Source organism: Acyrthosiphon pisum, chromosome X (assembly GCF_005508785.2).
Source record: "Acyrthosiphon pisum isolate AL4f chromosome X, pea_aphid_22Mar2018_4r6ur, whole genome shotgun sequence".
Taxonomy (NCBI): domain Eukaryota; kingdom Metazoa; phylum Arthropoda; class Insecta; order Hemiptera; family Aphididae; genus Acyrthosiphon; species Acyrthosiphon pisum.
The window spans coordinates 88975588-88990943 of NC_042493.1; the positions used below are offsets into that span (position 1 = coordinate 88975588).

General features: G+C 31.7%; 1 protein-coding gene across 1 annotated transcript; it reads left to right on the forward strand.

Moving 5' to 3' along the window:
* The first annotated feature begins 765 nt into the window (after positions 1–765).
* LOC100168188 lies at positions 766–8939 on the forward strand. The gene is made up of 2 exons (XM_001943412.4): positions 766–1383; positions 7567–8939. The coding sequence occupies exons 1-2, from the start codon at positions 942–944 to the stop codon at positions 8055–8057; spliced, it is 933 nt and encodes a 310-aa protein (XP_001943447.1). The 5' UTR covers positions 766–941; the 3' UTR covers positions 8058–8939.
* Positions 8940–15356: the final 6417 nt, after the last annotated feature.

A 15356-nucleotide genomic window follows, 5' to 3' on the forward strand; every position in this document is an offset into this window, starting at 1 on the left:
TCTATTCAAAGTGTAGTATTTAATAACTCCAACATTGATACAACACTGCTATACGCGGACTGCACTTACTTTGTGCTCAAAAACACACTATGCCTGCCTGGGAGGGTTCGGGCCTGAATACTCCACTTGGGCACTTGCAGGACACCTGTATACAAATATATTGACACACCACCTATTATATTATATTTGTGGGACGATAAATGATGGATATAATTTTTCTTTACTAAAAATGTTCCAGTGCACTTCAGTTTATTAAAATATCAGCTATACGAGTATTATTCCCTTTTGGCCTGTGCCTCGGACTGCAGTTAAACTCACATCTTCCTCGGTTTATCAGTACAAAATTATATGCAATGTATAATATCGTTATATACAGGTAGGTAGATTATATAGAGTGGTATACATATATATATATATATTATAATATTATGTTTTGCTTATAATATTGATAATAATAATATTATATTATACTAGGTACTATTTGGCGTCCTTGACCGTCGCAGAGACCCACTATGATAATATCATACGTATATATAAAAAAAATAAAATCGGTACACAGAAAACGAAGCCGCCCGGAACGTGTTGGGTAGGTTTACCGCGGGCGGCGGCTGCAGCAGCAGTGGCTATTGCGCATTTTCTGATAATCTAACACCGTGTCGTGCGCGCGCTTCTCTCCCGCGTGAGCTACTTCCGAGAAACTGGTCACGTCCGGACCGGGTTGCCCGTCGGCGGCGGCGGCGGCGGCGGCGACAGTGCTTCTATAAAGTCACCGGACATCCATTCACGACCATTCATTGCACTGCTCATCGTCGGGGACCGCGGCCGGGCACACACACACACGCACTGCACCGTTCCACGCAGAACGAACACCGCGCGCCGCACACACGTGTGTACACATATTGCATTACTGACACTGCTCCGTTGTTTGCCTGTCCGCCACGATGGTCAAGTACGCAGCAGCAGCAGCAGCAGCGCTGGTGCTGGCGGTTACCGTCGCCGCGGCTGTCGCAGCCGAACAGTCGGCAGCGCCGTCCGCTGAACAGCATCCGCAGCACCAGAACAGCGGCGCCGACGGCGGCGACGTGTCCTGGACCGAAGTGATCGCGTGCTACAAGCAGCCTCAAGCGGCCATCGGGTGCCTGGAGTCGCGCATGAGCCGCGCCATGGTGTCGATGCGCGACACGGCCGTCGGACTGGCCCACAGCGATCCGGACGCCGCGGCCGAGGACGTGGCCGGCGTCGGCGATCTGGTCCAACAGATCGGCGAGTTCATCACGTACGGCATGTCCAGCTACTTCCGCGGCGGCAGCAGCGACGAAGACGAAACCGCGGCACAGTCAGCCGGCGGGTCGCCCGTCAACGCGCCGAAAGACCTCGACGAAGGTGAGTGGCTGTCTCCCATATTATTATTAATATTTATTTTATTATTATTATCATCGTACACATCTACTTGTCATTGCGCGCACACCGTTAGCCGAATAAATGTGTTATTTTACCATAACGACACTCGAGAGTCGAACTCCGCAATAATGCTCCGTCGAACCGTTTTGCCCGGAACACCGCGATGACGGGCATACAAATCGCCAACTGCCCGACGGTAATTTTTCCGAGTTTCGTTCACTCGCCCCGCAACAGGTGCCGATTATATGCGGATATCGATATAATATGTATCAATCGTTTCCATACAGGTAGTAGGTACCGGATATATCGTTTACTCCGATCTTATAATATTATACGTCTTATGATAATAATTATTGACATTGAACTGCGCGGTTCGAGTTATGACTTTCCGACCGGCGTTTACCTGCACATCACCGACCGCACTTACACCAAACGATGTACCTATAAACAATTTATTACAATTTTATTGTTATCCAACCCACACTCAATTTGGTGGCCAGTTTGTAAAAGGATTGTTTTAGGCACAAACTGGACATGAATCATAACATCGTGAGTTTACCGACAAAACAGAACATTTACATTACTATAATCGGACGTCACGCCGACGTCAATTAATACCTACCAACTCTTTTCATTAATACCTACCTACCCTTTTCATAATTACCTTCCTCTCGTCGATTCGCTCAAATATGCACAGGTACAGTCGTTTGTTTAATCGGTTTTGGATTAACAAGTAGGCTTTATCAATTCGAAAATATAATATACTCGCGGATAATCTGCGATACATGTTTTTATTACGAAATATTTAGTTCTTAAACAGCGATAATACAAAATGCATTCTTCATATTGTACCCATATCTTTTTCTAAAACACTCAAAATACCAAGAACTATATATTATAATTTTAAAGTTTAATTTTAGTGAACATAATAATAATTTGACCATTATTATTACAATAATAATATCTTATTCGGACAATCAGCATAATGTTGTATTACACATGTCTTTAAACATTGATGACGTCGATCGTCTAACAATAATAATATAATGTGTAACGACGTGTATAAATGAACAACTCTTTTTTACTACCTATATACTGTACTACAGAAACGTACATGATTTATGACTTTTACAATATCTACGATTTTTTTTCATTACGCTGCACTACAACAGCTATTAAAAGTCACTGTTGACTAAACGATAATCGTAAATATTATATTATTTATGTACCTACCATTATGTGTGTGTACACCTACATGGTAAATACAATTGTTCAATAGGACTGTGGCGCCACGTGAAATAGTATTTTATTATTAGATATTGTATTTACAAACTATCGCTTGCACGTAGCCAAAACTAATTGTAGCAGGAAATATTTTATTTTTTGAACCAAATTTTAATGACATTAGGTGAAATTGGACATTCATGATCCAGTTATCGTAAATGCAATTACAATGCATAGTTATACATGAGTACATGACAATCTTACAAATAAAATGTCATTAATTGCATAACATGCAGCTGTCAGAATAAAAAAATATTAACTATTCAAAAACATATTATAATTGTGGTGCGTTAAATGTAAGTAGGCATACCTAACCTTGTAAATATAAAGTTTGTTTATCAAATGCCAATAAATATGATTTCCGAACACGATATTAACAAATTATAGTTAGCAATTATTAATAAATTAAGATTTGAAATTGATGTCACATTTGGTGCAGTTATCTAAATACCTATCATAATAAAGTTTTAATAGGACTACAGACAATATATGAACACCAATTAAAAATAATTGTTGAGTGATACATACGGCTAGAAATTGAGAATTACAATTTTAATCTTGATCATTGTTTCTCTGTAAAGAATAATAGAAAACTTATAATATACATTTTTTAACTCATCAGGCATCACCTACTTTTTATTGGTTTTCTTCCATTCATATCGTAACAAACTACTTAGAACCGAATAATACAAATGAATAAAATACACAAGGTATAGAACGTATCAGTTGTTGTAAATTGCACATATCACAATGTAATATTATGTCGACGAGAGTGCATAGTCGTAGAAATGGGTATATTGATACACGTGGGAGTGACATTGATCGGAGTACGATCGAACAATACACTCCATAGTAAGATAATATTTTCAAATTAGCTCGCGTGTCTTGTCACTCGCGAAACTCATCTGAACACAATTACTGATCTACGATTGAGTTTTCCAATTTTTGTTTGTTCGATATTTGCCCAATGGGTTTTATCAAAATGTATTAATTTTATATATTTTGTAAAGTGAAAACATTCACGTTTTGTCGACTCCGGGGGGAAAACGTATAGTGCCTCGTGTTTAAATAATCACACGAGCAATAATGGTCCACAAGGCCACCGGAACACGGACAGGCACCCGAACACACATAAATGCACACAACAATAATATTATATTATATTATTATACCTGCCGCGGCCGACGTCGTGAAGATGATACCTGCCTACTATCTGTACTTTCACCGCGGTTGTTGTTAACACCTCTTGTAGTCTCGTGTTTATATACGATTTCTCGCGGAGATTCTATCGAAACAATTGAATATATACCACTACTAGTTGTTTGCTGCGATTAAAACGGCTAATGACCGTTATTACTTTTTAACTACTGCCCCGCGGAGCTAATTTCTCGGGAACAAAACGCCCTAGCCCAGATTGATATTCAAACGCCCGTTTTTCCGATGAATAATAACGTCAACAATCGAGTACGGTTGCATAATATGGGTATTCCAACATTTGTGAATTATTTCGTGGCGCCTTTCAGTCCGCTCTACAGTGTGCGTTTCGAATTTCTTTCGTGTTGAGTAAGTTATAAACTATACGTTCGCATTGACCATATATTTTCCGTTGGCCCGCATCACTGTCGCAGACGTCGTTTGTAACGTAATACAGTTAATTTTTTTTTTGTGGGTGGTCATTTTTTCGGAATTTACTACCAAACCAGTTTGTAAAAGTGTTACGGACGAAGACAAATAACACGCAAATGCTCGGAGAAAGATAAGACCCGAGGTGTCAAACCAGTTTGTTCGATCCGAAAAATAATACGTACGATAATTTATGTATATGTTTCACCGTCGCGGCTGTACACTTAAAATAGGAAACTAGCGGACTTCGGTGCGTGTTAAACAGTTCCCGTATTTGTATTTAATTACACGACCAGTGAATCCGTGTGTCATATAAATTCTATCAATGTTATTAATATGTTTCTGATCTACCGACCACGGTACACGAACCGGATGCTACCTATAACGTGTCCGCCTAATTATATATACAAAAAACTTAAAAATCGAAAATGACCCGGGAGAAAGTATAATATCATGGGCAGTATCTACTTATTTTATTGAATTATAACGGAGGAGGTGTCCATACTGGTATACATAATATGATGACCGCGAGTTCTTGGTTTACCGTTCAAAGCTTCGACAACACACAGTAACAATTATATTCTATTAATAATGATAATAATAATATTAAATAGATCTGCATAAAACTCGTTTACAAGACAACCGGTCGTACCTACCTATATTATGCACTCCCAAACACAACATTTGAAAAAACCGTTAATGGTCTTAACGGGAATTATTAGCGATTTAATACTTCCATAAAATTAGTTATGTGGATGCATATACAGTTAATGCATCGACGAGTAATAGGATAATTATTATTTATTATATTCAAATAACATTTCACACGTATAGAGCGTAAATAGCAGTGCGCGAAATGAAAACACGTATGATAACGTATTATAAAACATTATCACATCTCGTGTAGGTAATTGGTACGTTGAGTATAAAATTATTATGCGTAGTAAAATATTATTTTTACCCGTATTGTTACTTGTTTTTTTTGTCTTTTTATGTGTTCAAAACATAACGAGTGTTTAATGTTGAATATTTTTGCTCAATGAAACCTATGTGATACGTTTAGAATAATTATTAAAAATTACTATTGTACGCGAATTTTATTTTCATCACGACTTGTTACAAAAATGTTATTTTAAAATGCGTTTAACGCTTATTAATTACACAAAATTATTTAGAGCGTAAAATATAAAAGTGAATTGATCATATTAATTTGATTTTAACTTTTTGTTTAATATTTTCCATACACCTACTTTCATAGCACTCGTACATTACTATTACCTATGTGAAAATAACGAAAGCAAATCTAATAATCTAATATTGTAATATTAATGACCAGTTTAAAATCCGAATAGTCACAACAGGTGCAGCGTACTTCAAAATTCTGATATGAGTTATTACAACTAGTACAACCTATACCTACACATATTTTAACGCTGGAAATTATCGTGTAAATTGTACTTTTTACTTGATACCTACTGAGTGCCGGGAATTTATAAGCTTATTGGTATCTTACTTATATGACAAGGAATACGATGCGATTGAAACAAATACAAATACACGATATACAATTACCAACAAATCATACATAATAATGAATAATCAAAGGGTTAAAAAATAATAAGAATATAACAGCGTGTGCGTACAAATTTTAAGGGGACGTTACTTTGTTATTTTTTCGAAGTGCATCGGACTTTACATGGGTAATACATTATTTGAGTACATTTTAGTAGATATAAAATAATTACGAGAGAAATCGCGGACAATAAAACAGGCCCTGGAATGTATTTGACATTTTTTTTTTAAATAAAGCATAGAATGTGGACTGTCTCCTTTGCATAATCTCTCTAGAAAAATTTTGCTGTCGGACTATGTACCCTCTAATGTTAAATTGTGTCAACCGGATTTTACCACACCGGTAATCAATTATTATAGCATCCAGTTTTAATTTTCTACTCAAGTGTCTCTGAAATAAACCAGTTTTATACGAAAATATAATATACACTAAATAAGATTGTCGGATTTATTTTTCTTAAGCACTAGATATCTATTTTTTTTTGTAATTCACCTTTTCTTTTCGATAAACTCTAAAAACGTGCCTTGTAGTGAAAGCTAAAGAATTTAAATTGAAATACCATTATATGTATATAGTGCATAATATAAGTCATATATATACCTATTTTTTTTTATATATAAAAGATCAACTTAAAAATCTTTATAGGTACATATCATTTTTTTTTACTCAAAAAATGTTAATTTTATGTCTACGATGTTTAACTTTTAAATATACTCTTATCGATTTTATTATTACATCTGAAATCGTTATAATCATTTAACGAAATATGTATAAGTACAATGTACATAATTTATTTTAATTTATAACAAGTTATTCATTTAATCAACCATTTTTAAAATGACTGAAAGTATTTAAATTCGTAGTTTAATAATTAATAATTTCATTTACATGTAGGTACCTATTTAAATTTTATACAATCACTAACAAGAGAAGATAATCGATAATTTACATTCGTTAATTCTTATGACAACCATTAATAAATCACTCTCAAAAAATAACAAATTTAAATTATATTTTCTTATTTAAATATTCAAATGTTGTTAAAATAAAAATCTAACACTGGTTTATATTTATCCATTGGCAATTAGATAATTGCCGTGTGATTTTGCTGTTTTCGTACTTACACGTTTTCACTCACCCCATTGAACACTCGTCCGGTTTTGTACGCATATATAGATAATTGGACATATGGGCATGAAAGTTAGTGATGTGCAAGGTTAATGCCACTGTCAAGGGTATAATTTCCATAAGCAAGCCATTATTTATACGAGTGTTTTTATTATACTTGATTATATGTAGGCCAACTAGGTTTAAATCAACATGTCTTCGACTTGGGAACCGGTTGTAAATAAAGATAGATTGAAATCAACTGACAATAAATTAATTAAACTAGGTCACGTATCCGCCGCGCCGCGCCGTATGAAAGCAACCATTTTTTCGATCAACGACCTAAGCTCTCCACCAAGACTGTCTTGTTTGTCTCGAATAATTCCGTTTTCTGAGCATTCCAACTATTCCAGTTTTCTTCTTCTTCTATAATGTCATAGGTGCATATAAATTAAATATACTAAACTCGGAGCGATTAAATTAATGCGTTGATTTTATTTATTTAATTTTTTTAAAAATTAATTTTAGTCTTGATAAAAATATAATGTGCTTAATTTTAAACCTTTTTATTTTCGTAGGAAGGGGACATCATAAGAAAAAGAAGATCCAAAAGGAAATCAAGAAATTCGTGTTGAAGGTTCTGTTCGGTATCTATCTGTTCAAGCAAAAGATCAAGATGATCATCATGACAATCCAATCGATATTGATGAGCAAGTTCTTGGTTGTCGCAATGATCTACGCCATTTCCAACACATTCAAGATCTGGTACGATATCAAGTGGGGCAAGCACGGTCACCACGACAAAGTTGTGTACTACGAGAATGCCCACCACCAGCACCATTATGAGCCCCCAGAGCACGGCGAGTACGACGACCATCACGGTTGGGGAAGCAGCGTCTGGGGTAGGAGTATTGTGGCCACCGAAGCTTCTGTAATGGAACCGTCTAGTGGTGGTTCACCAGGTTCTCAAGATGGCATCAGCCGTTATATCAGACGCGTGTCCAGGACCGCACAACCCCAGGCTGGTGCACAAGCCATGGCCTACGGAGGTCAAATCCCGAGTCAATAAACAGCCACACTTTCCAATATTTCTCTTCATACCCTAACCAAAAATAGAAAATATTAGGACGTTTTTTTTTTTATTTTTCCCACTATTATATTATCCGTATAGTATAAAGAGCGACGAGTGCAATACAACGCATAGTTGAAAATGCATTCGTCGGAGGCTAATTATTCCGAGGGATGAGCCGATCACGGGAATCGGCAATCTCATAGACAAACTCTATCGTCTGACTATATTATTATATAAATCAAAAGACGTTGTGAGCAAACATTCTTATTCCATGGAAAGTAATTTTCCTGTAATTCCTAAACTAGGCCATAATATTATCATTAACTTGTATGCACTCCTTATTTATTATAATATATACTTTTATTTAATTAGGATCGTAATCGTCCTTAACAAAATAAAATTAGAATTATATATAGTTTGACAACTCATTAGTCTGGTCAGTTAGATTATATTTAATAATTAATTTGAAACTTATAGTGTTAGTGTAAAAGACTTTTGTTTGTTTACTTAATTTAAACTAATATATTATTGCACTTAAATTAATGTTAAAAAAGTTAGTTTGTCGTTTGTATGATAATCATACATGCCACATACCTATACGCAAATATAACAAACATGACATTTACGGGATAAAACCTGGCCTACGAAATTGCTCAATATTTTTGGATTCAATAACAATAGTTAAATGTCAATCGATGTATTGATTTGATTTATATATCATGAGGATGATACTAAAATGAAAATTATTATCCAGAATAATGATATTACGCATTCATATTATATACTTATTGTACAATTTATTTATTTATTTATTTATTTATTTATATTAATTTATTATATTTTTTTTTACATTGTAAAATAAAAGTTTTCATCCGAATAGTTTGGTTTTCCTACTACCTATTTACTTCAAATATATATTACGATTTACGATGTATATCGCAGGTATATTATAATATATGAATTTTATACATTATATTGTACTCAACAACAGTTAAGAATGCTAATTAAGTGTCTACAAAAATAGATACTACCAGCTATCTATATAAATTCATAATACCTAATCTGATCTATTGAGGTGCTGGTATGTTGTGTGACCGTTGAACAAATATTTACACAGAGAGGTACCGAAAGAACTAAAACAAATTAAACTTAGGTGTAGAGCGAAAAGTGAAAAGTGTATTTATTAAAATTGGAATGTTTCAAAAAAATTACAGCGATGTTAAAATCGTTAATATATAATTAACATTTTCATATTTTGACCCAACACCAAATGTATTAGTAACAACTAGGTATATACGCAATAACAGAGAATTGATACGATTTATTAATGTGGTTAGATTTAAAAAAATTATATTTTATCTCATTTCAATCATAGAGTACAATCATAGTAGGTTTTATTACCACTTATTTTTGATTCATATTTAAATTTGAATTTAAAATTGTTTAACACTGTTAATTGTTTGCCATTCTGGCTAAACATTGTTGTAAGTTTCATCACGTTGAATAAATATGAAACTTTTAACTACTTCTACTTTTTTGCCGCAGTTTACATTTCAACTTTTAGAAAAGGTTAATTCGAAACAATGTTAGTGTAGTTGTGCCCAATGACACTTTGTGCTGTACGCCGCGAAGAATATTGGCCTTTCGCATGTAGTAGCTACTTATGGGTAGGTAGATACCCTTAGAAATATCACTGCTATAGCATTGATATAATGATATTTATCCATTTTTGGTCAGATTTTTTAGTACTGCTATAACAATAATATTAAAAAGTGTCTCCTCGCGTTACGTGCAAAATGCAATCAACAATACTGCTAACTAGTGATGTGTATTTTCATGAAAATGTTTTTCAAAAATGTGTATTTTTATACTTTTTTTTATAAATGTCGAGAGTATAAACATTTTCCTGCATTTATTAGTTTATTGAATTTTTCATTTTATTTATTGTTTGAGTAATTTCCACAATTTTACACTTACTACTTTTTATATGTAGTTATTAGTTATTACATATTCAATATTCATTGTACCTACTACCTAGTTAACACAAGACCATAAGTCAGAACTATTTATGATTGATAAATATATTTTATTTAACATGTAGGTATACCTATATATTTTAATTTTAGTTCAGTCATTTAATTTCTAAATAAATAATAAACATTTAACCAACATATCAACTATACAACCTAAAAAATTGATTATGTTAAGAAAAATACGGAACAATAACATTTTCAAAGAAAATTGAACATTTCAGAAAATTTCAATGAAAATAAACTTGTCAAGCCCTCATTTCTACGGCTACTTATAAATTGCAGTGCATAATGCACATTCGTAGATTTCCGCCAATGTGATATACCTATTATGGATAGTGAATACCGTGTAATGAAATTTAACATAGGAATAAATCTCTCTGTGAACATACACCGAAAATGTTTTTAAGATGTAAAAAATTACATTTGATTACTTTCCTCATTTTGGATAGTGAAAACCAATTTATAATCTAGAAAAGTGAACCAGTGAGTCATACTTAGGAATTGTTGGGCCTAGGGCTAATTTTTTGACGGGGCCCCTTAATTTAAAGTATAAATTCAGTTTTTTTTTTACTATTTCGTTTTTTATATTCAATTTATATTTTAGGATTATAAATAAATCATACCATAATTGTCTGTAAGTTATTTTATTATTTAATGTTTATGGATACAAATAAATCGTATATGAGTATAATATGACTGTATTACAGTTATATACGGGGGCCCATGTTTTGTCGAGCTGCAGCCTTAAGTAGGGCTCTGACTGTGAATATAGGTATCAACTGTAGAAATAATAAAATAATATATCATCATCCAATTCATCCGTTTTAATGGATCTTATTACAGTCTATTAATACTAAATACCAATGAAAAATATGTTACAATTTTTTAATTTGCCGGCATTCAAAATTTAAACGTTATAATCTGACCAGGGCAGATTTGATCTCCGGGTAATAGGTTATTAGACACTTTAAGGTTATGTATTAATAAAAATATGATAAATAATAAAAAAAATAAAACATTCACCACTTACAAAATTAAAATTAAATTAAACACTAATTTCGTTTTTAAAAGGTAATTTTTCGAAATGTTCAGGACAGTTTAGGTACTAGTTTTGGTAAAATTATTATGTGAAAATGCAGATTTTAGAATATTGTTCTACCCCTATGGATGCAATGATTAATCATCAAAATGAAAAAATATCTGCAAAAGTCTACCTAGCTTCAGTCCATTTTTTGTTTTTGAATAATCTTAGTTAAAATTGTATATTGTAGATTCGATTAAAAACAAGAAATATGCCACATAATATGTAGGTACAGTATATTAGACGCATGTGGAACATGTGATAGGTTTCCTCCTTTATTATACTTGTATAGGTAATACTAAACTGTCTTACGTCATTCATACTTATATTAAACACACATTTTTATGTAAACATTTTTCAAGTACTTGTCTCGCATAATTCAAACCCCGTAATATTACTCTTCGGAAATATAATATGCACTCTTCTTTGAATGGGGAAAAATAATTAAAACTGTTTATAATTATTTAAATTGAATAGACACATGTCATGTAATCTAATATTGTGTTGAAATTACAGTGACCGTCTCCGGTATAGGAACAACAACGATTATTTTAAAATAAATTATTTATATTATTTTTCAGGTGTACTATTGTCTGTGTTTTCCGGTCGTTTGATAGGAATAACTACTAATAAGTAATAATAATTAAAATTACGGTTACGAGTGACGTCACTGAATGTGTTTACAATAGATACATTATTACATTTTATATTTATTATTTAATTGGCGCATAGCATATTTGTACAGTTATATAATAATAATATACAATATAGGTATAATAGTAGGTATATATTTAACGTTTTTACAGACTTCACGTTTCTACACGTATTTTATCGTTAATATAACCAAATAGACAATAGATAAATTTAATTAAAAATTTAAAAATGTTGCAGCTTGAAGTTTTGAGCTCTTTAGTATTGTTGTTGGGTGCCCGTTCGCCGCAAAACAATTCATTGAAAACGATGCTGAGCGGAGACGGTCCATTAGCAGCTATTGCCTTTATCAAGTTTATTTCATGATATTATATTTAAGTAACTTTTAAGGTGATTCAATACCATGATTTTCTGTTTTTTCTAACACACGCGTGACATAGTATTTTAGACGTGTTTTTTGCCAAACATACCAATTGATCTAATGAAGTGATAAGAATTCTAAAAACAGATTTCAAATTGTCGTCAAGTCCACCTGAAATCGACTTTCCCACACTTTTGATTTTTTTGATTTTAACTTCTCCGAAAATTGAAATACAACAATATTTAAATACTCTTTTTAACTATGGCATTTTTAGGAATTTGGGGTATAATATCAAAAAGGTGGGTAAGTGGATTTCGCTCTGCTGTACAGTAGGTTACAAGTGGGTCACTGTATAATGGATGGTATTAAATTTGAATTCAATGATATAAAATTATTGTATAAGAAAAACGATTCTGAGCGGAGACGGTATGTCAGTCTAGGTATAAGACATGATATTATATTATAGTCTATAGTATTTAAAAAAAATTGACCTATAATAGGTACATATAATAAATTCCAAATTAATCATATCATAATATCTATTAGGTACTTATAACGCGTTATACATCAACAAAAAACCGTGGTACTATCATAGATATATAATAGTATACTTTAGAAGTTTCAAGTACCCACGAATAATATTATACAATCACAACAAAATAACTAAAATAGTTATCCTAGGTTTTTAATATGTAATTTCGTCCAAATTTGTACTTAAAATGACTATAAAAATTAACTGTGTAAATGTATTTTTTAGATTTTTTGGTAACAGAATTAATTACTTACGTGGAATCTTGTGTTAAATTTTAAATTCTTAGATACAAAAATTAAACATTTTATAAATTTTTAACTACAAAATAATTATTCAATTTCAAATTTGATAAATTTTGTCCAAATTTGATCTTTAAATGCTTATAAAAAAAAATTGTGCCTATGTATTTTTAATATTTTTCAACTGATATTGTAACAATATATCAGGAGCTTTGTATTAAATTTATACAAATTTTCGTGATTTTTCCATATTTTGTCATTTTTTGAACTTTAAATGCTTATAAAAAAAACTGTGACTAACGATTTTTAATATTTTTCATCTGCCTTTGAAACAATATACTAGGAGCCTTCTATTAAATTTTCAAGCTTTTTTATCCAACAAATAAAATTTAATTGATATTTTTAGAAAAAAAACTAAAAAAAAATGGAAAATGAAAATGTCCGTAAAGAGCTCAAAATAAATGTTATGGTGTATAGAAAATGCTAAGATAAACATTCAGTCAAAATTTCATGTATCTACGGTCATTTTTTTTAAAGTTACACCAAAAACCAAATTCAATTTTGTGAAAAATCGATTTTGCGTAAAAATTCCCGTTTTTCCTTAATTTTTCTTTTGTTTTTCCCGGCGCTTTTGAAAACTACTGGGAAATTTAAATTTTGACATCCCCAATGCACCAACGATATTCACTTTCTGATCGAACAAGATACTGAAGTTGAAAATCGTAGTATTATTTCGACTACTTATCGTGTACACAGACACAAAAAAAATAAATAAAAAAATGAATAAATAAAAAAATAAATAAAAAAAAAAACACACATCATTGTAAAATCAATACATTCATCGTTCCACTCAGAATCTAAAATGTGGGAAAGTCAATATCAAGTAGACTTGAGCCAAATTCAAATCTATTTTCAGAATTCTTATCACTTCATTAGATTAATTGGTATGTTTAGAAAAAAACACGTCTAAAATACTATGTCACGCGTGTGTTAGACAAAAACAGAAAATCACAGTATCGTATCCCCTTAATTTAATATTAAGGTTAAAGTACCTATCTATAAATATCAAAATCTCTAAATGAATCTCAATATCATGTTGAAAATGTCATTGCGTGCAATAAAATTTAAAATATTTAAATATATCTACGTAAATGTTTTAAGACACGAATAATGTTTTCGAATTACAATCCCTATCGCACATATACTTATTATGTCTATGATATAGATTGTATATTTTCTTCTAAAAAAAAAAATTACAACGAAATTATTAAAATCGTTATTCTTAGTTTAAAATTTAAATATCTAATTTCGTCCAAATTTAGACGTACTAGAGAAATCGTAAATTTAGTGGTTCAATATATCTAATATCGTAAATATTTTCGATTGCTCATAAAAAATAAATTTAACTTTTCAGTAAATTTTTCTTTTCCGTTAAAGGTAAAAATAATTATGAGGAATCTAAATATACATTTTCAAATGTTAGCTATGAAAAGACATTTTTTTATGAATTCTAACAACAAAATAATTTGCAAAATTTCACGGTTTTGACGAAATTGTCAAACTTTTAACTTCAGTCGAAATTTTAACTTCAGACCCTCATAAACATTTTTTGTGGATTTACGCTTAACCTTTTTTTTTAATTACGCTCGTAACTTATGAGGAACTTTATATAACATTTTTAAGTTTTTAAATAGTTACTTTAATATTTTGTGAAATTTTAAAGTACCTACCTATCTACACTCTACAGTTATTCATTTTTGAGTTAAACTAAAAACACGAAAATCAATTTTGTCAAAAACTAGTTTTGCGTAAAAATTCCCGTTATTTTCTTAATTTTGTATTTTGTTTGTCCCCATACTACTGAGCATTTTTACTTTTAAAGCTTTAACCCCTCAAAATACCGATAAGATTCGCTTTCCTGCCAGAAAAGATGCACCGAAAAGTGATGACAAGCACAACAAACATTTTTAAAAAATATACAAACATTATTTTAAAATCATTAATCAATCATTGTTCCGCTTAGGCTCTAAAATAGTTTAAATTCCAAAAAAAAAGGGTGTCCAACAAAGTTACGACGTTTCCAATATTAATTATAATAGTTAAGTCTTGCACGACTTTGCCTGTGACAAATTAAATGCCCGCTAAATGTAAGCTACATTTTAGACTGTTGTTTTGACTAAATATTTAAATTCATTATACAATATATTGTATACAATTGAATCTAAATTAATAACTATTTTATTCTCTGTAACCACTAACCGCAACTCTTGGTATCTTTAGTATATTATTCAAACTAAAATTATTCGTTTTTCAGGACCCCTCTTTAAAATGCAAAATTTAAATAATTGACTTTGAGGTGCTCATCCTTTGCAAGTATAGGTGTTAAAGGTTAGGATTAC

Bases quoted from the DNA above. Each gene is read 5' to 3' on its own strand.
- LOC100168188 (XM_001943412.4), top strand. From the start codon at position 942: ATGGTCAAGTACGCAGCAGCAGCAGCAGCAGCGCTGGTGCTGGCGGTT. The intron at 1,384-7,566 runs GTGAGTGGCTGT...TTATTTTCGTAG, and splicing joins GCCGAAAGACCTCGACGAAG to GAAGGGGACATCATAAGAAA.